The sequence below is a fragment of the Oreochromis aureus genome, linkage group 3, assembly GCF_013358895.1.
Source record: "Oreochromis aureus strain Israel breed Guangdong linkage group 3, ZZ_aureus, whole genome shotgun sequence".
Classification (NCBI taxonomy): domain Eukaryota; kingdom Metazoa; phylum Chordata; class Actinopteri; order Cichliformes; family Cichlidae; genus Oreochromis; species Oreochromis aureus.
The window spans coordinates 7630680-7657516 of NC_052944.1; the positions used below are offsets into that span (position 1 = coordinate 7630680).

A 26837-nucleotide genomic window follows, 5' to 3' on the forward strand; every position below is an offset into this window, starting at 1 on the left:
GATTCAAAAGTAACTGGACAACTGACTGAAAAGCCGTTTCAGTCAGTTGCTTTATTTTTCCCTGATTGCTCAGTTGCCGCTTCTTTGTGGGTGCTCCGTTTGGTTGTAATCATGTCAATTATCTGACTAAAGAATATGCTGTTTTGTTGCCTTTAGAAATCTTTAGGTTACTTTCTTACTCTCCTTTTTCTTCCATGAAAAATGAAGCAGAGATACAGCAGCATCTGAAGTTGATCTATAATGTTAACATGTTTTTATAGCTTTTCACTGAGAGTTAAGTGCATGTGAGGGAGTCTGTTACTAGGCTGAAACCCCCCCCCCCCCAAAAAAACAAATAAACCTATCAGAGATAACAAAAATTTTAAGAGTGGTCAGACCAACAATCTGGTATATTCTTAGAAAGATTTAATGAACTGGCACACTCACCAACACCAAAAGGTCTGAAAGGACAAAAAAAAGTGCGTGATGACAGAATCATTGCCATGGTTAAGAAAAATAAACCACTGGTTACGCTAAAGAACAGGAAGGCCATATTAAATTAATATAACATCTCAAAGAGCCTGCAGGATTCTGAAAAATAAATAACTCATACCAGAATGATGTATGGCTGCCAGTGGAACTACGTCACTAATGTTTATTAATGTGAGAGCTGACAGAAGAAGCAGGATTAACCGAGGAGTCTGTAGAGCTATACAAGTGGCTGCAAAACTGATCACACAGTGCTTCATAGTGCAAGTGGATAACGATCCAAAGCAACTAAAGAAAGTAACCAAAGGATTTCTACAGGGAAAGAAATGGGATATTCTTCAGTCAGATGAATCACATGATTTCAACCCAACAGAGCAACCACAAACAAGCCTCAACTGAGCAATCAGTTGAAAAGAAATGCAATCAGAACACTTGATTTGCCCCAAAACTCAGATTTAGGGTTAGGTTTCGGTGTTAGGTTTTGGGTCATCACTGATGTTCACTTAGACCTCAGATGTTTAATATTGTCATTATAAGGAAGGGCAATGGCACTCAACCCCTGGATACAAATTTTGTGAATTTGTAATGGATTTGTTAACGTCTCTGTAGCAGGCCATAAACAAAGCCGTAATAATGGAAAATGTTGTCTTATAGTAATATAAGACAACATTTTAATAACTGCAGAGGGAGCTTTCAAAAATGTCACCCAAGTGGTGAGATTGGGTTCAAATTCAAGTGTCCAGCCTCAGACTCAGAGACACTTGTTCCTGCCTGGTTCAGTTCATCAAGTACATGAGAATGCTTTCCCAGAGCATTTGAGCTACAAAGGAAAACAATATCAACTCAAATTTACTTACATAAAATTTTAGCAATTTGTCTGTATAACTGACAACAAAAGTTTCCTCAAAACTTTTTATGTTACCAAAATCAACCAGAGCAAGCACTTAGCCACCGTGGGAAGGTGGAACCCCCACTTTTAACAGGAAGACACCTCTAAAATGAAACTCAGGGAGGGTCATTTGCCCTGACTGGTAAAGAGCAGAGAAACAACAGAGAGGCCCACCATAGAGAAACAAGGATAAAACATGCTACCATTTTGTCTTTTTTGTCAACAAGGGGTAGAGCTGTTGTCTTTAAATTAACTTCACTGGACAAAACCAGCTAGTGACCTGGTGTTTCCTTTCATTGTGAGACTACACAGAGACCAGTCGATTGAGCCAAACAGTGTGAGCAGAGAAGTTACATGTTCTGTGTGGGAGAAGACCAGTTTAAATGTGGAATGAGAGTTAACTCAGCCTGTAATAATTAAATCTAGTGTCTGCCGTAAACCTAACAGCATAGTAAACCTGACACATAACAACAGCTGCAATATCAAAATGTAGGATTTCCATTTTAGGAGTGGCAGTATGATGGTAATACACATCTGACAGTAATGTTTGGATCACAGGATGTACCAAAAGAAGTCTCAAAGAGAACTTACAGTCTTGTACTGAACTGAAGTTTGGGACAAACCGACACTGTCATTTGTCAGCTAAATGGAATGAACATAGTCATGTTCAAGTGTGTTAAACTTTAAAAAACAAATTCAAGCTGAACAATCAAATATATTTCATTTCCTGTTGTCTGAGGTGATGCATCTAGCAAGCATGTGACTTTTTGCTACCTCATCTGACAATGTTACTTTTAAATCCTTAGAGAATTAGGAATTAAAAGCCCTTGGTTAGGGTGACCTGGGATTTGTTTACAGTCTGTCTAATCTGGGTGCTTGTGTTTAAATTACTTTTTTGTTCTCTGCCATAGTCCCAGCTCGTGTTCGTGAGTATAATGTATCATTCAACTGTATGAGTATGACTATAAAAGTAAGACCAATTTTGGATAAACCGGAATTGTCCTTTTAAGGCCTCAGGACAACAAAATGTTCCAGTTTATTTCTTTTCCACAGGAGCAGGCAGAAAAGCTTTGAGATGACTTAAACTGTCACTCCCCCATGAAACAAGCACTGAGATGCCTGCTGTGGGATACAAGAAGGTCACTGCTGTAAGCAGCGCAAACTATGAGTTAACATTTACAGTACCACGCATAAACACACACACACGTCAGGTGTTGCTATCCTACTGGGGACATCTCATTGACATAATGCTTTCCCTAGCTGCTTACCCTAACCCTAACCATGAAAAATAAATCCCTAAACCTAACCATAAACTAACTGTAACCCTGACACTAAAACGACATTTTGAGCCTCAAAAATGCTTTCAAGCACGTGGGGACGGGTATTTTGGTCCCCATAAGGGCTGTTGGTCCCCGCAACTTCCAATTTTAGATCCCCCCACAAAGATGTCTAAACAGGTACACACACGCACACACACACAATTAAATTTCAGTTTTTTTAACTGCTTAAATAAAATAAATACATACAATTTAAAACAAATAAACCAACCAACAAACAAAAAAACAGCATCCACTAACTAACTAATGCTAACCACTGTATCATTGTGTCTCACAAAAGAAACACATTGTGATGAACTGTGAATGAATATTGTAAAAAAAAAAAGAAGAAGAAGAAGAAGAAGAAGAAATAAAATCTGGTAGACTGTAGAAACAGGCCTCTCTTTAAATGCCAGTTTGTCAGACTGCATTGAGAAATGCCCATCATTAATGTGATGAAGGGGCCCTTGTGCAAATTCAAGAATAATCATCTGTGGGCATTCTCTTTAAATGATCCTGGAAGTGCTTAGTTAAAACCAGATAGAAAAACAACCGCAAAAACAAGAAGCACTCAGAGAGTCCAAACCTCTGCCAAGACAGCTCACTCTCTGGGAAGTATTTACTTTTAAGGGAATAGTAATGTATTTTGTATATAAACATTATGTAGCAATAGGTAATGGATAATGGGTATTGATTTGTAAATAATTGGACATGTTATTGCATAATGTTTTATTTCAAACCAAGCTTTTCTTTCTCTATACAGTATTCTGTATAATGTATTTTGGGATCAGCTTGAAAGAAATATTGTTAAATGTAAAAGTGAGATCAGAAGTCAAATGGACTGATTCTTATATATTGCTCAAAGTGCTTTATACAACATGCCACATTCACCCAGTCACACAAGCACTTTCTTCTATGCTTTTAAGTGCTTACTAACTAACATTCACACTCTGACAGATGCATCGGAGTGCAACTTGGCGTAAGCATCTTGCACAAGGATACTTGGCACATAGACTGGGGGAGCCAGGGATCAAACCACTAACCTTCCAGTCAGTAGATGACTTAGCTACACCCACCTCAAATGCAACATGACATTTAGATACAAACTTTAACGTAATCACCTGTATCATTTTCTAAATGTTGCCAATGCAAACAAAGGGTGTAGAAGCATAGTTTTAAAAGACATTTGTGAAAGTTTGACCCTATTGGATCTTGAAGAAGAAATCAGAGGTCCAAAGTAATGTGATATTTAGAATCTTCATTCTATATATGTCTATATGTTGTCAATGTCATCAATGGCAGTAAGAAACATAGTTTTAAATAGTTCTATATTGCATTATTATTACTTTGACCTTCGGATCAATCTAGTGACCTAAAAGGAGAGGTCAGAGGTCAAATGTTTATATTTGAAATCTTTAAATGAATTTTGTTTTGTTAACAATACACAATAAGAACCATAGTTTCCAAGTTATTAGACGTTTTGTCAATTTTCAAGAAAGAGTTTGGTGGATATAAGACAAATTAGAGTGGACTGTTAAGATGATCCCACTCTACACCACTACAAAGGTTTATCAGAAGTAATTCAAAATGCGTTGAGCTCTCTACAGACAGAGCGGCACACTGACAAAAACTAGTTTTAAAAACCTATCAGAACTCGAAGCAATCAAAATTCCAAATAGTGAGTTCAGCAGCTCAGGCTTCAGATTGCCCTAAATGGTCAATTTCAGACAGTTTTTTTCTATTCTTGACTCTGTATAATCCAATGAGCTAACTTAAAATCAAGGAAAATTAAAATTAGGAAATTACAGACATTTCATATCATTTTCACAGTTCAAAATGAATGAGACAAACTAGACTATTTTTAATCCTGAAAACCAATTCCCTCCCATGTCTGCATGTTTAGAAGACCTTTATTGCAGCCACTTCAGTATTTCCAGTTTGTGATTCTTTTCTGTATTTAGTGTTGGATTTAACAGTGCTGTCTGATCACTTTTGCAGCATTTGGCTGAATCTGAGCACAGAGTACAGCCCTGTAGACATCACAATTCATTCTGCTACTTCTATCAGATGTCACATCATCAGTAAACATGGTTCTATTTACAGCTATCAGTTCCACTGGCAGCCATAAATCTCCATGCTATAATGCTACCTCAACTATGGTATGTTTTAGATCATGAGCTGTTTCTCTCCTTTTCCATAATTATCTCTTCCCAGTTAATATGATCTGATACGATCTTGGTTTGATCTCTCTAAAGATTTTTTTCCTAAGCAGGCTCATTTAGATGTTTTCTGGCAAAGTCGAATCTGTCCTAGTCGTAATCAGTGGTTTGCACTTTGTTGTAAACTCTCTGTATTTCCATTCATGAGGACTGATTGTAAACTTTGACAGTGTCCAGCAGCGCTGACGCAAGAGTGTGCTGGACTGTTGCTGAGTTGGTGTGCATTCATTTTTTTAAAACAATGCACCATCTTTAGGCCACGTCTAAAGATTTTGTTGTCTCTCTGATTTATGGTTTATTTGGGGTTTTCAGCCTATTTTAAAATTACATAAAAATTATGGTAATGAGTAAACATTCAACACCTTGAATCAACTTCAGATATTATATCTGTTTTTATTTTGACTTGCAAACATAAAACTCTTTGCCAATTGTTCTATGAATTTTGAACCTCTGAAAAGGGGGCAATGTGTATAAAATGGCTGTATTTCTTAGTAAAATTGCTTCAGCTAAATATTCTTTGTTTGAGTTACAATCAACTGTGTTTGTGGCAAAACTACAAAAAACTACACAAAACTATGCAAAAATAATGAAGGGCACTGTACGCTCACATACACAGTATACAGAAGTAAAGGTTGGCATAATTCTCCTGTGTTTTTCTTACTGTACTCTTGGTGTCAGTGGATTCTATCCATATCTTTTCCATCAAAAATAAAGACCTGACCGGACAATCGGCCATACCTGATTAAGACTCAGCTCTCAAACCGCTGTCAGTGACTGGATATTGTTAAGTCATTGCGGGGGGATTCCATTGTCTTTTGTAGACTGATACAAATCTAGTAACTTTTGCTGAAAACCAGAAGTTTACACATCTTAGATTCAAGGTATAACTTTAGGCTACAGCTTGTTTACAACTAAAATAAAATAAAATGACACAAGTCGGTCCTGCCAGGAGCAGCAAGCTTTGAAAATATTCACTTGAGGAGATAAAAGTCTTTTTTTTCAGAATCACCTCTGATCCTTAAAACAGGACTGTTTGTTAGCAGAGCTGTGTTTAATGGGTTCCCTCCATCCAGTAAATGTTGGAGAAAACACAGATGCGTGTCTGCACAGTGTCAGCACAGAGTGAGGACAGCAGGAATAACTCTCACAAGAGAGTCAGAGTGACAGAGAGCTGCTCTCCTCCAGCTCAAATGGAGCTGTTTTTCTCAGAAATCACAGAGAAGCCTTTGATTGCACAGAGCTAAAAATGACAATTACTGTGAAAATATCACATAATCTTTCCCTATCCTGTGCTAGAAATGAGGACTACATTACTAAACTGAACTACCGTCACTGGGGTAGGCTTCACCTAAGGACACAGGAAACTGCATTCCTGTAATCATCAAAGCAGCTAAGCAGCAACTTCACAAGACACAACGTGTAAATAAGATGACCTTTGAGTACATTGGGAGCCATATACCACTTTTGTTTGCTGTATTGCAGTGCAGCAATGGGGCTTAGTTGGACTAGATGTCATATTAGTTTCACCTCACAGCAAGAAGTCTCCTGATTCAAATCCAGCAGCTAGCCAGGGCCCTTCTGTGTGGAGTTTCTATGTTTTCTCTATGTGGGTTCTCTGCATACTCTGCCTCTCTCACAGTCACATATTAACCCAGATATTAAGGTAACTGGTGATTTTAAATTAGCCATAGTCGTGAATGCTTGTCTGTCTCTCTGTGTTAGCCCTGTAATAGACTGGCAACCTATTCAAGGTGTATCCTCCAGTGACCGTGAATTAATTAAGTGGTTGGGAAAATTACTGCTAAAAAGTTGAGGCATCCTAATAATTACAGTTCAAACCCAATAAATAACCACATATTCTGTCTAGACCTCAGTAACATGCTTAGCTTAACCCATCTTAATGGCACCTATGGGATGAACTACAATGCAGCTTCAATATGCCAAAAAACTTGAACTTAAAACACTGTTCAATCTGCAAAGAAACTGCAATGAAAGCCAAAGGATCTGACAGTCCAATTTCCTACAGCCAAAAGCACATGGAAAACTGGAGAACTGGCAGATCCAAATGTGTGAAAAGGCCAGAGTGCTAAAAGCTTCAAGCACAGCTTAAAAGTGATTAAACTTAGCAAGTATCAGGTTCAGCTGTGTGGTTCAGGGTTTGAATTTCCTGGTGACAAAGCCTTTTTGGCTTTTGTGGGTTGATTTTCAGCTCCCTCCACAGACCAAAGATATTAATGCTGGAATAACTGATGATTTTAAATTAGCTAGTCTGGCTGCATGGAAAAAGTGCTTATGTGCACAGAATGAAATTATAAATACATAGAAATACATATAAGAAAAGGTAAAGTGCGACTTGTAGTGTAAGTGCTTTGTATGGTTAGCAAGACTAGAAAAATAAATGCCACAAAAGAATCCTGCCTTAGTCATGAGAAACTTCCAATAGGCTAAAAGGCTAAAATTGGGTATTACTAAAAAATTGCAGATTTTATGCTCATTAGACTGGAATTTTCTAGACTATTAGGTATTTGAAAGGATGGTTCTTTTATGTACAATTTCAAGGTTCAAAAAAGGCATGGTTGAGCCTTGAACTACAGAACTACCACACCATTTTGCAGAGCAATGCAACTCCCTCTGGTCTATACTTTTTTCCTCATGGGAGAAGGCAACACAAACAATACCTCCAACCTGTGTGTGAACTACTACTATAAGAAAAGAGCAGTCTTGAGACTTAACTGCCGACTAGCTGAGCCGATTTATGATAGAATAGCAAAATAAGTAAACCGAAAAATAATGTTGAATGTTCATGAAAATCCTACAAGGCAATAGAAAAAAAGATAAAAAAAAATCAAAAAACTTAGCCCCAGCTGAAAAGAAGTTTGCATCACACCAAAAAGTTTAAATGGTAATGATGTAAGTTCCCTTGTTGGGAATATAAAGGATTTTTTGAGATTTCTGTAATTTCATTACCTTTAAATAGAGTGGAACTGTGAAACAGAGAGAATAAACATTTTGGTCATTTTTTTGTGGAACTTGTTTTTCGAAATAACACTTCTTGCACTCAACCTTTTACCTTTGAATCTTTATACTTGTAAGTCAAATAGCTATGTTATCAAATAATTCTGGCATATTGTTAGAATAGTTTTAGGCTGGTGAAATTATTTTCTGTCTTAAAAAGCATAAATAGACCAATTTGGAATTCCAGGGCTTTCAATGTGTAGTTTGAAAAGAACTGATACATATTTAACACAAATATGTGAACCAGCATTGACCCCTGTGTCTCCTAAAAGCACTTTGGCTTTTTGCCTTACATCAGGCAGTGCTTTCAGTTTCCTGTTCATCTACCTTGTGTAATAGATGCTTGCCCTGATTTCAGTAACTGTCCAGATTTATGGCTGTTTCCACAGTCATACTGGCCTCAATAACTCAGCAGATATAGGCTTACAGTAGATGTTCCCATCTGGACTGCATCTATCACTTTGCAAGGTAATGTAGCCTATATAGATTTCCCCTCATATTTTATGGCATTCTTTGCCAGTGATCTCATTCTGAACTTTGTATTTTGTTAGGTAATTACAGAGGGCTGTAGTATCATCTGCTGCCCTGATTGGGAGATAATATGATGAGTTATATAATAGTTTATTTCTGAAGGTAACGTTGATGCAACAAAACCAATAAATTATCTTAGCAGCCAATGTTTGTTACAATGAGCAAACACTGGAGGTGTGCCACTAAAAGATGTCAATATGTAATTGTTGTAGTAAGCTGAATTTGGCCAAAAGAAAAATACTTCATGTGTTTATATAGCACTTAGAGAGAGAAAAGATAACCTTAGCTGTTTGGCAAGTACTTGGTCATTAGTAATAATTTAATGATGAGTTGAAATTGGGATCCGATGATGATGATGATGACAGTGACATATAACACCATCTTCATCATGATGGAATAGAGATCTTTGAGTCAAATGCCATGGCAATCAGTGCATTACTAGTTAAGATAACAATTGAGTGTTGATAGGAAAAAAATTTAAACTCAATGTCCATTTACCCTAGATGTCACAGACTCTTCATCAACAGAATAAAGCTGTCCATGTTGGCATTATTAATTAATTAATTAATTTATTTATTTGTGGCCCCATTTTGCAGTCGACTGGATGAGTGATTGTCGGAGCACAGTAATAGAAACAAGTAGAACAATTTGAAAGAAAACTAAGAGAAATGATGATTGATGTTTAGGTCTCGATACACTCTGAGACTAAACTTTAGTCCCTGTAAAACATCACATCACACAACACAGCAAATGTTTCAGCACAGCAAACGTTTAAATGGAAAAATTAGATCCACATCAGAATGAATCATCAGTGGTTTTTAAATTAAATTCCTCAATAATTTATGTCGTACTTGCCTTTAAAGTACATGTGTGCACATGTATGTGGAAAAAAATCCCCCTATGGAAAAGATCACTGATGAGTGGAAACACACTCATTAAAGCTGTTTGTATAGGTGCGTAGATCTCTGCGTTGTGTTATTCTCCAGGGTTGTTAGATGGTGTTTGGTTACTAACCTATAAACAGACACTGCACGGTGTTTGTTCCATTATGTGCATGCAAATGCCTCCACTTATCCCTGATTGGTAAGACTGCTGATCATGGTCCCTGGTCAATAGTTATGTAGGTTATGTTTAGGGTGAAACAACTGCTTAAACTGATAAGCAACAGCTGCATTCCTTTTAAATGTTAATGTTTTTGTTTCTTTCTGGGAAACTCAAGAAAAATATTCCAAGTTAATATTGTGAACATTTCAGGACAATGAGATCCACTGATATCAACTGTTATCAGGTGGCGCTGTCACTTGGTGTTCGCTCTCTCTGCAGTAGAGTATCACTTCCTGATCCTGCTCAAACACAGTGGTGTTTTTTGAGCAGCTTATCTGCTTAGGACTTTAATTAAAAACTTTTAATTACATTCCTTTTTTATAGTATAATCTTCACGTGTTTCATCTGAAGCACACTTTCTGTGTTGTCACTACCTAATTTATAGCCAAAGTATTCACTCACTGTGTCTGTACTGTTTCGCTAGCTTAGCTTAGCTCGTAGCCGACTCGCTAGCAGCATGGCCTCTTCACCTGTCCCTCCTGCACTTTCCTGCTCATTGTGTCAGATGTTTAGTTACTCCTCGGCCTCCTTTAGCAGTAATGATACTTGTAACAAATGTAGCATATTTGCAGCTCTGGAGGCCAGGATTACTGAATTGGAGACTCGGCTTCGCACCCCTCATTCACCCGTAGCTAGCCAGGCCCCTGTAGCTGGTGCAGCCGAAGATAGCGTAGGCCCCGCTAGCTGTTCCCCAGCAGACCCCAAGCAGCTGGGGAAAGAGGGCGGCTGGGTGACGGTGAGGAGGAAGCATAGTCCTAAACAGAAGCCCCAGGTACACCACCAACCTGTTCATGTGTCTAACCATTTTTCCCCACTCGGTGACACACCCGCTGGGGGTCAAACTCTGGTAATTGGTGATTCTGTTCTCAGACATGTGAAGCTAGAGACACCGGCAACCATAGTCAATTGTCTTCCAGGGGCCAGAGCAGGAGACATTGAGGGAAATTTAAAACTGCTGGCTAAGGGTAAACGTAAATTCAGTAAAATCATAATTCACATTGGCAGTAATGACACCCGGTTACGCCAATCGGAGGTCACTAAAATCAATATTGAATCGGTGTGTAACTTTGCCAAAACAATGTCGGACTCTGTAGTTTTCTCTGGTCCCCTCCCCAATCAGACCAGGAGTGACATGTTTAGCTGCATGTTCTCCTTAAATTGCTGGCTGTCTGAGTGGTGTCCAAAAAACGATGTGGGCTTCATAGATAACTGGCAAACCTTCTGGAGGAAACCTGGTCTTGTTAGGAGAGACGGCATCCATCCCACTTTGGATGGAGCAGCTCTCATTTCTAGAAATATGGACAAGTTTTTAAACCCCCCAAAATATGACTATCCAACGTTGGGACCAGGAAGCAGAGTTGCAGTCTTACACGCCTCTCTGCAGCTTCTCTCCTCATGTTACCCCCCCAAAAACCCATCTCCATTGAGACTATGTCAGCTCCCAAACAGACAAAAAACAAACTAAAAACCAGCAATAAACAACTTAAACATAAAAAATCACAAAGAAAGAACAATACAGTATCCACATCTGAACCAAAGAGTAAAACAGTGAAATGTGGATTATTAAATATTAGCACAGGCCGAGGGGGCGGTGTGGCAGCAATTTTTCACACCAGTCTATTAATTAACGAAAGACCAAGACAGACTTTTAATTCATTTGAAAGCCTGATGCTTAGCCTTGTCCACCCCAGCTGTAAAACTCAGAAACCAGTCTTACTTGTTATCATATATTGTCCACCTGGGCCTTACACAGAGTTTCTCTCTGATTTCTCAGACTTTTCATCTGATTTAGTGCTCAGCTCAGATAAAATAATTATTGTGGGTGATTTTAACATTCATGTAGATGCTAAAAATGACAGCCTCAACACAGCTTTTAATCTGTTATTAGACTCAATTGGCTTCTCTCAAACTGTAAAAGAACCCACCCACCACTTTAATCACACTCTAGATCTTGTTTTAACATATGGCATAGAAACTGAACATTTAACAGTGTTTCCTGAAAACCCTCTCCTGTCTAATCATTTCCTGATAACATTTACATTTACAATAATTGATTACACAGCAGTGGAGAGTAGACTTTATCACAGTAAATGTCTTTCTGAAAGCGCTGTAACTAAGTTTAAGAATATAATCCGCCCACTGTTATCATCCTCAATGGCCTGTACCAACATAGGGCAGAGCAGCTACCTGAACGCTACTCCAACAGAGGTTGATTATCTTGTTAATAATTTTACCTCCTCACTATGTACGACTCTGGATACTGTAGCTCCTGTGAAAACTAAGGCCTCAAATCAGAAGTACCTGATTCCGTGGTATAATTCTCAAACATGTAGCCTAAAGCGTGTCACAAATTTAGAAGATCATCATTTAGCCTGGAGAAATAGTTTGCTGCTTTATAAGAAAGCCCTCCGCAAAGCCAGAACATCTTACTATTCATCACTGATTGAAGAAAATAAGAACAACCCCAGGTTTCTCTTCAGCACTGTAGCCAGGCTGACAAAAAGTCAGAGCTCTATTGAGCCAACCATCCCTTTAACATTAACTAGTAATGACTTCATGAACTTCTGACACAAATAAAATTTTTATCATTAGAGAAAAAATTACCAATAATCATCCGACAGATGTAATATTATCTACAGCTACTTTTAGTACCATTGATATTCAGTTAGACTGTTTTTGTCCAGTTGATCTTTCTGAGTTAACTTCAATAATTACTTCCTCCAAACCATCAACGTGTCTTTTAGACCCCATTCCTACAAAACTGCTCAAAGAAGTCCTGCCATTAATTAATTCTTCAATCTTAAATATGATCAACCTATCTCTAATAATCGGCTATGTACCACAGGCCTTCAAGCTGGCTGTAGTTAAACCTCTACTTAAAAGCATCCCTAGACCCAACTCTTAGCTAATTATAGGCCAATCTCCAACCTTCCTTTCATATCAAAAATCCTTGAAAGAGTAGTTGTCAAACAGCTAACAGATCATCTGCAGAGGGATGGCTTATTTGAAGAGTTTCAGTCAGGTTTCAGAGCTCATCACAGCACAGAAACAGCTTTAGTGAAGGTTACAAATGATCTTCTTATGGCCTCTGACAGTGGACTCGTCTCTGTGCTTGTCCTGCTAGACCTTAGTGCAGTGTTCGATACTGTTGACCATAATATCCTATTAGAGAGATTAGAACATGCTGTAGGTATTACAGGTACTGTGCTGCAGTGGTTTGTATCATATCTATCTAATAGACTCCAATTTGTACATGTAAATGGAGAGTCCTCTTCACACACTAAGGTTAATTATGGTGTTCCACAGGGTTCAGTGCTAGGACCAATTCTGTTTACATTAAATAATCAGGCCCCATCATATCTTAATGACCTTGTAGTACCATATCACCCTATTAGAGCACTTCGCTCTCTCACTGCAGGCTTACTTGTTGTTCCTAGAGTATTTAAAAATAGAATGGGAGGCAGAGCCTTCAGTTTTCAGGCCCCTCTTCTGTGGAACCAGCTTCCAGTTTGGATTCGGGAGACAGACACTATCTCTACTTTTAAGATTAGGCTTAAAAGTTTCCTTTTTGCTAAAGCATATAGTTAGGGCTGGACCAGGTGACCCTGAATCCTCCCTTAGTTATGCTGCAATAGACGTAGGCTGCCGGGGGATTCCCATGATGCATTGAGCTTTCCTTTCCAGTCACCTTTCTTACTCACTATGTGTTAATAGACCTCTCTGCATTGAATCATATCTGTTATTAATCTCTCTCTCTCTTCCACAGCATGTCTTTATCCTGTTTTCCTTCTCTCACCCCAACCGGTCGCAGCAGATGAGCCTCCCTGAGCCTGGTTCTGCCGGAGGTTTCTTCCTGTTAAAAGGGAGTTTTTCCTTCCCACTGTCACCAAAGTGCTTGCTCATAGGGGGTCATGTGATTGTTGGGTTTTTCTCTGTATCTGTTATTATAGAGGATACTGTACAATATAAAGCGCCTTGAGGCGACTGTTGTTGTGATTTGGCGCTGTATAAATAAAATTGAATTGAATTGAATTGAACTGTTACAGATAACTGATTTATTTTGTTTTATTTTTTGTGGCTAATTGTTGCCTTCATTTAAATTTAAACTGTGATTTTCATCAATAACTTTCAGATTTCAGGTGATTCCACTGCGTCTCTGGTATTCTCTATGCTAGTCCTTTTTCAGCGGCATCACATGTAGCTCCATGATAAAGCATGTATCACATATTCTGTGCTACAAAAACTAATGGTTTTATGAAGAGTTAAACAGTGAAACTATTGATACCTTTTTATGTGGGTGCTCAAAATCCCTTCATGATTTTGAAAGTCTGAGGTTTTGAATGTTTTGAAATGGCAATGAAAGCTGAAAAAAAACTGCTGGTGAATTGTGGATACACTTCTCTCAAAATCCACATTGTATGGCTGTTTTAGGGACATTTGGTACCTATATTGATTCCGCATTGTTGAAGATGTCTTTATTGTCCAGGATGTGCTGTCTTTCTGTAAGACAAATGTCATTTCTGTCCTAGACTAAGGTAAACACAATTCACTCTCAAATGTGCTTCTGTCTCCACTATTTGATTTAGTGTTGATATAGTGCGGAAAATTACATGAGAACATGACCTCATACTGTAGAACACTTTTACACAGTTACATAACCTCCGCTGTGTGAGCCTACATAAGTCTATAGTTCTGTAATGTACACTGTAGACTCACCAGTTCTCACTGCAGTTCTGATCACTGAGATCACAGCTGATCTTTCGAGAAAAAAATTAAAATAATGGAGGGAAAATATGAAATACTTCAATATTAAGACAGCTCCATTAAATCTCACATAATGTGACATAAAATTATTGTTTCTTCAAAGGACTCTCATCAATTATTAATTATAAGAACCGTGGAGCGTATTCATTGTCACTGATGCCAGCTATCAGGCTCTTTGTTTAAAATTATATTGCAATTTTCCCTTAATGTACCTTAATGCCTTAATGTACAGCATGTCACACTTTCACCACACACATCTACAGTGACTTTGTGTAAGGAGAAATGTGAAATTTATTGAACTACTTGACGCAATTAATGCATATGCTACGATGTACTTTGTATGCTACTGTAACCGGGTCCAACAGCCCAGAATAAGTGGACTCACAAAGATTGGACTAACACAGCAGAGAACATGCATGTTAATGTGCGGGAAATAATTATTTGATGCCCTGCTGAATTTGTAAGTTTGCGCAATTACAAAGAAATAACATTCTCTAGTAAACACTAGAGAATAGTTTCCATCTGGAGAGAGACAGAATACCAACTAAATATCCATTACATATAAGTCATAAATTGATTTCCACATTAATGAGTGAAATGAGTGAAACAACCCATCCAGAATTCTGACTCTTATAAACTCCAACAGACTGGATTATGATCAATCAATCATTTAATCAATTGCAAATGGATGTAAACTCATTATATGTATAAAGCAAACCTGTCCAAAGCATCAGTTAATTCCATACTAACCTTGCCACCACCATGTGCAAGTCCAAAGAGGTCCCAAACGATGTCAGGGACAAGACTTGTAGACCAGCACAAGGCAGGAATGAACTACAAGACCACTGAGAAGCTTGGTGAGAAGCCTTTCCCACAGTAATAAAACAACGGTCCTGAAGGAAGTTTCAGATACAGTCTAGAGTATTCCTGCTCATTTATACGCAGCCTAGCTTACCTTTTTGGAAATGATGGCAAACTGGACTGCATCGTTTGTAGCTTGCTCCAGTTGCACTGTTGCTGAAGATCATCTTATTATTAGTAAGTGCTTTAAATATCTTAGTTATATTAGAGATATTATTTCTGATGTCCAGGATGTTACTGTCAAACTACACCAGCTGGTTTAAGACACAGAACTGTTGTGTGAAAGACCTGTCAAACTGGAAAGTCATTCTAATTTTCATATTATTCAAAGATTGCTCCCCATGTATTTTGACATTCAAATAAGCAGGATATGAGCTCATTCATTAGCATTACTGCCTCAAACTAGGAAGCATCAGGATTGTATTTTTAAAATGTGATCTGAATTTTGTGTAAAGTTTTTATCTTCTCATCTCATCTTACCTTCTTTGGCTCTCGGAGGAGGCGGACGCACTTTTTCTCCTCTCCCTTATCTTCCCTGCTTATGTCTTTGTCTAGTCTCGTGTTTTTCTTTGTATTTTCCCTGGAACATTCTCTCACAGTCTGTTCTCTAAAACCTAAAAGAGGAATTATGGATTGGATCGATTTAAATGCAATCCTAAATGCAACTGACACCCCTTTCTCAACGAGAAGTTTGGGCTTGGGTGAGCCTGAGTGGTGAAGATATCTACCTATTCGGAACCATGGTAACAGGGTTCTGGCTGATCGGAGCTGGCTTGGCCCTGACTTATCGAAGAATTAAGAAACCGGCTGTTCAAACCCCCACAAGGCTGCCCGCTGGGATTGGAACGATGGGAGAGGCGTGAGTTTCTCAAAATGGGCTCATTGAGTCAGCACGGATAAGATCTTGGAGAGGCTACGGCTGCTGTGAATACTCAGAATAAGATCTCTGACTGCAGACTGGATACATCTTGGAAGGGCTAGCCCGGAATAACATCTCTGGGCGCAAAATTGGACGACATCTCGGGGAGGCACACTGCCGTGAGTTCTCAGACATTGGCTCCTTGAGCAAAAGAAGTGACAACATCACAGAACGCAAGTATGGCGAAGCTCGCAGCTCTCCAACGGGAGATTGAGAGACCAGTGTTGGACTGTAGAACTGCTTTGAAATTCATATGAGCTGTTCGCATTACAGTAAAAAATAACATCACTTGTGCGGATACCCTTTTGGCGCCAGCTGCAAGGCCGGAGCTGAACAAAACACCCTGATAACGACTGTGTTTAGTCTGTTCCTTCCCATTCCATGCAAGGCCACCTGGGTTGGCTGGAAGACTGTTTACTTAGCCTGGCAGGGCGAAGGACACTGTCTCAGCTGAACTCTGGACACGCACACACATACATATACTGATACTGATAAGCACTCACCGACGCATCACCCTCCCTACCCCGGATCCAACGCCACCTCCAACGCTTACCTCCCCTCTGATGTGGACATCGGGTCAGTTGGAGGCGCAGTCGAAGATTGCAGCGGTCCCAGATCAGATGTACACACTGGAACTCTTTCCCATGTTGCTTGTCTGTGTTTATTGTGCTATGGTGTGTTGATATCTGTGCATTCCTGTATTATCCTTTTGTGTTACACATTTTGATGTTTTTTTTCCTCGCTACCTAGCCTGAGCTGTCTCCCCAATGTGATGTTTGTGTATTGTATGTACGGTCGGCAAGGTCTGTCATCTCGGTTGCGGGCAAAAGACCTGCAACTGACAAATAAAGGCTATCTCATCTCATCTCATTTCATGTTGTTGTCTTTGGTGACTTTCCTCCCATCTCACAGACCTTAAAGTAGTTGATTCTTCGCACCTGCTGGCAATGATTCATCACTTCAAGCTACAGTATTTAAGGCTGAAGAAATCCTGTAGTCAGTGACTATACGGAGCTGCCACTGTATCCCTTTGTTGTATGGGCAGTAAAGCGTAGTAAAGTGCATAAACATTCAACAAGTCCGGTTGGCCCTGTTGTTTATTTGGTTAAACTTCACTATAACTTATCATCCCAGTTCCCATTATCTAATAATAAGCCAGATGCAGTCAATGGGTACGCCCGCCCAAGATGGCAGCTTAAATTGAAGCTGCGCACGCCTTCCCCCCTAAACCTCGTTAAAAAATAAGTTAGAGCCGGTCATTTGATTTATTTTAGGTCTGGTCCTGGCTAATTCTGTGGAATGAGTCAGAAGAGTCATTACTTCACACACAACCACCTGACTACCTCACGAGGGAAAACCAGCAACTCTCAGGCTACTTCGTTTGCTACTATGGCGGAGGCACCTGAAGGAGCTGATGCTAGGTGCTCGCTGACTTCTATAAGATCTCTGCTTGAGCAGGTAGCGCAAGACATGAATGCGGTGAAAGGCAGAATTGAGTCTCTTAAGGAAGCTGTGAATAGCCTAGGTGCTAGGGTGGACAAAACAGAGACAAGAATCTCCCGTTTGGAGGATGAGGAGGCTAAAGCTAGCTCAATTAGTAAGAACTTGAGGATACAGAACCAGCAGCTGCAGGAAAAAGTAACGGCGCTCGAGGGTTTTTCACGATGCCAGAATATCAGATTATCGGGTGTTAAAGAAGGAACGGAAGGCCGTAATCTTGAGGATTGCGTGAAGAATCTGTTGTCCGAGGCTCTGGACACTGAGATGGGAGATTGGTACGAAATAGACAGAATCCATCGGGTGGGGCCAGCACCTCTGATGCCAGCTGCGGATTCCAGACCGAGACACATCATCGTTCGCTTCCTACGGGATAAAGCCAAGATGTCCGTTCTGGCGGCTGCCAGAAAAAAGAAGCAGATCGCTTAGAAAGGCATGAGAGTCCGTTTTTTCCAGGATTATGCGCAGGAGGTACAAGAAAAACACAGGAAGTTTGACGAGGTACGTCGTCTGCTGCAACAGCGCAATATTGGATATTCCCTTCGCTTTCCTGCTGTTATGACCTTTTCAGTGGATAACCAGCGTCATCAGTTTTCCAACCCAGCAGAGGTTAAGCGATTTCTTAGCGGCCTGGATTCGGCTAACATTCCGGGTGATGTAGATGAAGAGGATCTCTCTTTCACGGCTGGAAATGGACAATAAGAATGTTAAGGGTCAGTCTACTTCTGTGGCTTAATCATGGACCAGGGTTTTGTTTTCAATTTTAGCCCTGAAACAAGCCATAGTCATGCATATCGGTTATTAGGTTATTGGTGAGAAAAGCATTGTGGGGGTTTTTTGTTTTTTTTCTTTCCCCTCTGTTTTCTGGTATTGTGTTTTTCGTTTTTTTCTCCTCTTCTCACTGCTTTAACTACTTTAAGGTGTGGAGCGTTATTAGGGGATTATGGCATGTAAGTACACCTTTCGACCTTTCAGTTGAGATGGGGGGGGGGGGGGGGTTGTGGGCGTGAGCGTGAGGAGGGACGCCATTCTGGGATTATTGAATGCTACGTACCAACGATTTTATGGTTGTCTTGCGTTTGGTTTTACACAACTGTTCTTGTCCTTTTTTTTTTTTTTTTTGTGCTGTTTGTTTCTCTGTTGTGGTGCCTACTGTTCCGTACAGACCTATTTTTCTGGACCACTGGGTTGTTTCATGTAACTGGCTTTAAGGATTGCCGTATGGGTAAACGGGATCTTCTTCTGGATGAATCTGTACAATAATTTGGCTCGCGTGGCTTCATGGAGTTATGTAAAATAGTGTCGTGGAATATTGCGGGTTGTCATAATGCTATTAAAAGGAAGAAAATCCTCTCATATTTGAAGCAGAAAAAGACAGATATAGCCCTGATTCAGGAGACCCATCTTGATGAGGTGGAATCATTAAAATTTAAAAGAGATTGGATGGCTCAAGTCTATTTTAGTGCATTTTCTGGTAGGAAAAGAGGGGTGGTCATATTGATCAGAAGAAATTTGGATTTTCAGGTACTCAAGCATGATACAGATCAGGAGGGTAGATGGGTGGTCTTGGATGCATGTCTACAGGGGCAGAAAGTGACATTGGTCAACATATATGCCCCCAATTCTCCTCAACCACAATTTTTTCACAAAGTCTGTAACACTGTGCGGAATATTGTAATATTGTAATACAAATATTGTAATTGGGGGGGGGATTTTAACCAGGTCAGGGATGTGTTTTTGGATAAATCCTCCCGTCCTGGACCAAGTAACGACCCTGTAAGTGCTGCGGTGGACGTTATGTCAGAGGAACTGAGCCTGGTAGATGTATGGAGACTTCTTCATCCTCAAGAAAGAGACTATACTTTCTTTTCGCATCCTCACCCAACCTACTCTAGGATAGATTACTTTCTGTCCTCCATTGGTAATATTGCTGTAACGGATCATGCTCCCATTGACCTTGTTCTTTCTAGTAATGATAATGTTAAACCGTCACCTAGGTGGTGTCTAAACAACTCACTATTGAAGAATAAGGGTCATTGCGAAAGTATAAGGGAAATGATGAAGGAGTTTTGGGTGTGTAACGAGGGCTCTATTGACGATGTTAGAATGATCTGGGATGCTTTTAAGGTCTACCTGAGGGGGCGCCTTATCCAGTATAGCTCCTTGATTAAAAAAGCTCAGCGGGACAATCTGATGATGTCATGAAACACTGTGTGGCAGGCAGGAGATGAGGACTCAAGGTGCATGACTCACAGACTCAAGGGATGAACTTAAACCACAGCTTTATTTGCTGGTAACAGAGAACGAGCATACCAAGTAAACTAAACTGGGGAAAAACACACTAAACTTACAGGGAGACACCGGGAGATCCACACAGCATGAGGGTACGACGCGACACTGACTCAGAGAAACACAGGGTTTAAATACACTGGGAAGTAATGAGGGGAATGAGACACAGAAGGAGAGCACAGCTGGGGGGAAATCAGAACTGACGAGACAAGGAAACGTAAACTGAACACATTCACATAAGACACGGACCTTCAAAGTAAAACAGGAAGTATGACACAGAGACGTGAACTTGACACTGTGGAGACAGCAACTAAGAAACACAGAGACATAAACCATAAGACAGAGGACTCTAAGAACCGAAAGACACAGAGGGAAACTCAACATGCAGACAGACTACACAGAACAGAGGGGACACAGAGAAACACGAAGGGCAAGGGATCGAAACTAGAAACGATAGAACAACTCACACAAGAACAATAATACAAAAATCATAAAGAATTAAACATGCTGGGTCAGGGGACCCAGGACCCTGACAGATGAATGTGGAACAGGATATCAAGGAGCTCGAACAACAGCACATGCTGCACCCAGAGAGGGAATTGTGGAACAAATGAATTAAACTTAAATTTGAGATGAACAGCATACTGCAGAAAAAAGCTGAATATGCAATGTTTTGCCTAAATCAAAAGTATTTTGAACAAGGGGAGAGAACAGGTAAAATGTTGGCGTACAGGGTTAAACAGATAAAATCTAGCAACCTTATACGTTATTACACAAAAAAGGGAAAGACCCACAGCATTGTGGGAATTACCGCCCAATTTCATTAATCAACGTGGACGAAAAGATTATCTCCAAGATACTAGCTTTGAGGCTTGAGAAGGTACTTCTTGCTTGGTGCATAGGGATCAGGTCGGTTTTGTGAAAAACAGATGTTCTGCAGATAACTTAAGTAGGATATTGCATATATTCTGGAAGAGCAGGAATAATTTAGATCCCGTTGTCGCCTTCTCCTTAGATGCAGAGAAGGCCTTCGATAAAGTTGAGTATCCCTTTCTGTTTTATATGTTGAAGAGATTTGGTTTTGGTCCCATTTTCAGGCAGTGGATTCAGGTGGTGTACACAGATCCAATGGCTACAGTCACTACCAATGGGATAATGTCACCCTCCTTTTTGTTAAGTCGGGGCACTAGACAAGGTTCACCCTTATCACCTCTCATTTTCACCCTGTTTTTGGAGCCTCTGGCTATTGCACTACGTGAATGTAAGCAGATCAGAGGGGTGAATATGGGTCAAGAAGAACATAAAACTTTTTTGTACGCGGATGACATTTTTTTGATTTCAAGTAACCCAGAACAGGCGGTTCCTGCAATCTCCTCAATTATTGATTCTTTCTCTTCAATTTCTGGCTACACCATAAATTGGTCTAAGTCCGAAGCTATGCCCATTTCTAAACTGTGTCCTCCAGTTACTTGCATTATGTTAGATAACATAATGCAAGTAAATATCTCCCCAGTGATTCAAAGTATTGGCCTTTATACAAGAGACCTGGTTTAGAGCTCACCAATTTATCAACACTAGCCCCCATCTTACCTCTAGAGCCTCTATCTGGTATAATAAGAAAATATTAATTGGTAAGAAACCGTTCAGGTGGGAGGCTTGGGTTAGGGCAGGTATCAACCAGGTGGGGGATTTATTTGGGCAGACAGGCATAAAATCATTTGCGGAAATCAGACAAGAATTTAATCTGGATCCAAGGGAAATTTGGAGGTTTTTTCAAGTTAGACACTGTATTAAAGCCATTTTGAACAATAACCCAGACCCTCCATCTAGTATTCAGGAGGTGTTTGCAGCTCCTGGTATCAATAGAATCAGAGCATTCAAATTCTATGGGATCTTCAGAGAGGCGCACTCTCCCAATTTGGAGGGGCTGAGGCAGTGCTAGGAGAAGGATCTGGGAATTCAGATTTCAGAGGATAGTTGGAAGAAGCTGGTTTCATCGTGGTATGTTTGCTCATGTGAATCTCAGCTTATCCAATACAAGTTGCTTCACAGAAAGTACTGGACTCCCAGTAAGCTGGCCAGGTTGAAGCTTGTTGACAATGACACCTGCTGGAAATGTCAGGAGGAAGCCGGGACCCTAGTTCATATGTTGTATGCATGCCGGAAAAATGATTATTTGTGAGACGGGATCATTAACCTTGTGAATGATCTTTTTCATCTTAACCTTTCTAAGTCTCCAGCTTTGTGTGTCCTGGGTCTGTTACCTGACAACAGTATTCTCACTAGAAGACAGAGACTATGGGTGTGTTTGGCTTTCATAACAGGATGCAGGATAATACTGAGGCACTGGAAGTCATCTAGCTCCTGTTGTTTCAGGGAATGGTCTGAACAAATGTCCAAGATGGCATTATATGACCAGGTTACGTACAGAGTTAAGGGGAGAGAAGATATTTTTGATCAGGTCTGGGGTCCCTTTTTGTTGTACATCGACAATGTCTCTTAGATAATGTGATAAGTTGGGTTTTTTTGTTATTTTGTTTTTCATATGTCGTTGTTATTGTTGTTGTTGTCCTTTTTCTTTGACAGCCAGTAGAGGAAAGAAATTGTTTATTGTAACCAGTGGTCAAGGTCGAGTTTAGTTTCTAGGCACCTGGGTGTTCTGCCACTTTTCTTTTTGTTTTTTGCTGGTGTTTCTTATTTTGTTTCTCCTGAGTTTTTTTTTTCTTTTGGTTTTCTTTAGCTACTGTTAGCTCTTATTTGTTTGTTGCTGTTAAGAAACGGACAGAGAACTTCCAATGTTATTACTCCTGTTGTATATGTGTATATGTTTCTGTCCATCCAAAACATGATTTAAAAAAATAAATAAATAAATAATAAGCCAGATGCCTTGTACCGCCAACATGTGGCCTCTGATTCTGACTGGATCATTGGCTGTCTCTCAGTTGAAAGAGTTTGGAAGTCTCTGGCCATCAATGCTCTTTTCACAGCTGAGATAGTCCCATTATACAATCTCAGTGAGCCAGCATGCAAAACACCAAGAGCCTGGAACCTAACTGAAATGCAATCATTTTGAATATTCCACAAGGGCTTTTTTTTAATATTCCACGGCAATGACAAGCCAAAACGTTTGCTGTAAAAACATGACACAGAACTACAACAAGTAGTCCAATTACACCATCTAACATGATTACTCTTGTATGGTTGCCAATTTGGAATAAGCAGAATTTAAAACAAAACTTGCTGCACATCATACCATCACGCCAACTTTTAATAATTGCTCCATGTGGAAAATCACTTACTTACTTCCTTTTGAGCACAAGATGGATTAGAAACCATTAGAGGATCATTAGTTGCTTGGGAACAGGAGAAAAATTGCTGCCTGAGATGACTGCTAAAGAACCCATCTTCATCAATAATATCTGAGCAACCTCAGAGAGAAATGCAGAGAAAGTTGCTCAGTACTGCATGTTTATATGGGTCATAACTGCTAAGGCTGGTCTTTAAAGTAAACATAAGCTTCCTCTTTTTGGCACAATTTGCATGTTCACAGGACAGTGAGGACAAGTATGTGCAGTGCTACATATTCACCGTGTCAACAGTGTCTGTCAAAATAGATATTTACAGACTGCAGATCTTGCTACTGAATTAAGGTCCCTGCGTTTATGTCATCAGAACTAGTTTTCCCCATATCTATGACATCTACCATATCACAATCTCTGCTTTTAAGCTGTCAAATCTACTATTTGAAACCTCTACAGTGTTCAGTACCTTGTAGAGATACTGAGCACTATTCCAAAAGTGTTCAGTATCTCTTGCAAATTACCTAAAAATTGCTACACAAGTAATTCCAATGCTTCTTTTCCTCGGTATGATTTCCATTGTACACATGAAAGAGTGAGTAAAAAATGAGTAATATTACAATAAATTAAAATAATATAATAAATAAATAAATAATGTTGATGTTTATAATGTGACAAAGCATTATGTTAGAGTCACTGCAAATGTTATTGCAACTAAAAGAAATACATTTTAAGAGTTTGAGGATCTGTAGGAACCTTGTTAACATATACATTAATGCCTTATAATTGTTCTGTTTTTTTTTATCACAGGGCAAAGAATAGTTACAGCAAACATTAGAGACTGGGACCATAATGATTTGGGGAATAATAAAGTGGCTGTCATGTCGTTTAGTGTTCAATCAGACTTTATAATCAAGTTATAGTGCCATATCTCACCAGATTAAAGCCTTTATCCCCACAGATACTTGGAATTTCCCCATGTCTTACAGTGAATTATTAAACATGAACTAATATTGATCACTATGGTTGCAAAACATTCAGCTATCATTACTCAAACATCAAATACATCAAATAGATGTTAAAAGATGGTCTTTCTTGGAATTCAACAAAAACAGATTATTGATTCATGAACTTGGGAGCAACTGAACTTCAGTCTGTAAAGAGAGAACAAGCGCACACCTTTGCCATTAGTCACTGGCTAATGACAACAGGTGGTGGATCGATTTACTCCATGAATCTGCTGTAATTCTAGTAATGTCATTAAGAATTACATGTATCAAATCAGAAATTTGTTGATCAGTTCAGGGAACAAGCATTGAGTGTAACTTTTCTGTCTTCGACCTGACAGAGCAAGAGTAATGCACTATTGAAATTACTATATCACACAGATAAAGTGAAATATCACAGTCACTACTAACATACGCCTTACTACTTCTGGCCAGAATCAAGCCTATTATATGGTGATTAGTTGTTACGCACACTGACCTGTGATGTAACCACAGCCCTGTAACTACTGAAAACCACTCTGAAAATACATCACATCTCAAAAGCACTTCCCAATGGCAAATGCTGGTCAGGCTCTATGGTGCTGGGCAGTAAGCACAAGGCTCACTAGAACAAGAACAAGTTGGGCCCTCAGGCCTCCCTCATGAAGTCTGTTTCTGATTGTTTTGTCAGAGACATTTACACCAGTGACCTGCTGGAGGTCATTTTGTAGAGCTCTGGCAGTGCTCATCCTGTTTAAAGGAGCAAATACCAGCCCTGCTGATGGGTTAAAGACCTTCTACAGCCCTGTCAGACTGTATTAGAGTAAATGCCTATCTCCTGGAATTTCCTTCTGGTAATGTCACATATTGATATGCCCTGCTGGAGGATCTGGATTACCCATGCAACATCTGTAGGGTCCAGGTATCTCTTTATGCTACCAGTAGTGACACTGACCTTAGCCGAATGCAAAACTAGTGAAAAAACTGTCAGAAAAGATGAGGAGGAAAAAATGTCACTGGCCTTGACCTGTTAAACCATTTCTGTTTTGGGGGGTTGTCTCATTGTTGCCCCTCTAGTGCACCTGTTGTTGATTTCATTAACACCAATGAAGCCTACATGGATTAAAAAACACCTCTGCTAAACTGACTAAAAAGTGTTTCTTAAATTCTTTTGAGCAGTATATTGGCATGCTGGACTCATTGGAGTCATCTCTTAAAAATAAAGAGAATGCAGAAGTGAATTAGACTATCTGATTCTATACAAGTCTATGGGAAAACAACTTTCTGACTTCACCTCTGTAAACCATTTCCTGATGAGTTTACAGAGTTAGAGTTAGGGATAAAACCGTAGGTCTGTTTTGGAATAGAAGTTCTGTATGTTTCTCTTGGATATAATCTGTTAAAAGGATTGCAAGATCATCTGTGGTAAACTAATGTTTCACACTCAAAATTGCCCCTCCTTGTTACATCTGTTGTTTTTTTTGGAACAAAGCAAGAGGGGAAATATTAATCTCTAGGCCTCAAAACAGGACTTCAGAAACCAGTGGATGATGCCTACATTATCACTGGTTGTAGCTAAATCCATTTTTTAGATTGCTAATGGTTTTCTCCAAAACATCTCATCCTTTCTAGCTCTAGCAGCATCTCCCTCTTTGTAATCTGAGAATCTCTGAGCTAATGTAGTGATATATCATTGAATTGCAAGTAGAAGATGACACAATCATATATTTACATACATATAAGTGACATGCCAAAAGACACCATAGTGTGGCATGTGCCAGCAGTTGAAAGTTCACTTTTAGCGATTGCTGCCATGCACAAGATCAATGATAAACGAGGTATCAATATGCCAGTAGTAGTGCCAGGAGCAGTGTTTCTGGGAGCAACAGATGCAGGAGCTGTTTTTAGAGACAAAAATTCTGGCCCTGAAACTACGGGGTCATTTAGTTGTTAAAAATAGAAACATACTGTCTGTTTCTCACGATTTGGTAAATTACACCTCTGAAATAATGGATATGTTACCTTCTGTCTGACATGTCAACATGAACTGACCCATCAATAAAGGTTTTACCTCACTTTCTCCTACTCATTACACTTTTGTTAATTATTCTTATATAACTATAGTATTTTTTTTTAGATCATATAAAAGTAACTAATCAGTTATGGGGTGAACAAAACCAAAAAATTTATGGAATTTTGCTTGTTTGCAGTGCTCCGCCCTCAGTCTGAAAGCGTAAATAATATGTAACATATTAGCTAACAGGTTAAAAATAGTATCAGAAAATATCTTGATGTGATGAGTTTGTTCTGTTCCTCCATGTGACAAAAGATCTAATAAAGAATTTACAAAAATGCACAATTTATTCAATAATGGAAAATTCATCGATTAACACTAATATTATAACTTGATAAATTTATTCTCTAAGATTAGTTAAAGGATCTAAAAGTAAACAGCTATACCAGTGGACACTCCAGGACGTATTCACAAGTGAAAAATATACTGTTAAGGTGTTTCTTCTTTGAAAGAGCTAAGGAGTGCTCACAAAGTGAACCAGTCACTGCAGTCAGGTTTCCTAGGTAATTTATTAGCTGAGAATATGCATCCATACACTCTAATTCCTCAATGGGATCTGGTGCTCCATGCTCGCTCTGCTAACTGGGTTAGATCAAGTGTGGCAGC

At 39.4% G+C, this 26837-nt stretch overlaps 1 protein-coding gene across 2 annotated transcripts in view; it reads right to left on the bottom strand.

Annotated features, from left to right (window-relative positions):
- Window positions 1-26837, bottom strand: part of pde5ab (phosphodiesterase 5A, cGMP-specific, b) — a 111031-nt gene that overhangs the window by 76535 nt on the left and 7659 nt on the right. Inside the window, exon 1 of one of the 2 annotated variants that reach the window (XM_039609282.1) lies at window positions 15262-15312. The exons of the other annotated variant lie outside the window; for it this stretch is intronic. Within the exon in view, the coding sequence (XP_039465216.1) occupies window positions 15262-15293 (32 nt within the window). The 5' untranslated portion in view covers window positions 15294-15312. Of the gene's footprint in view, window positions 1-15261; window positions 15313-26837 lie in introns of those variants that run through there. 2 annotated transcript variants of the gene reach the window in all.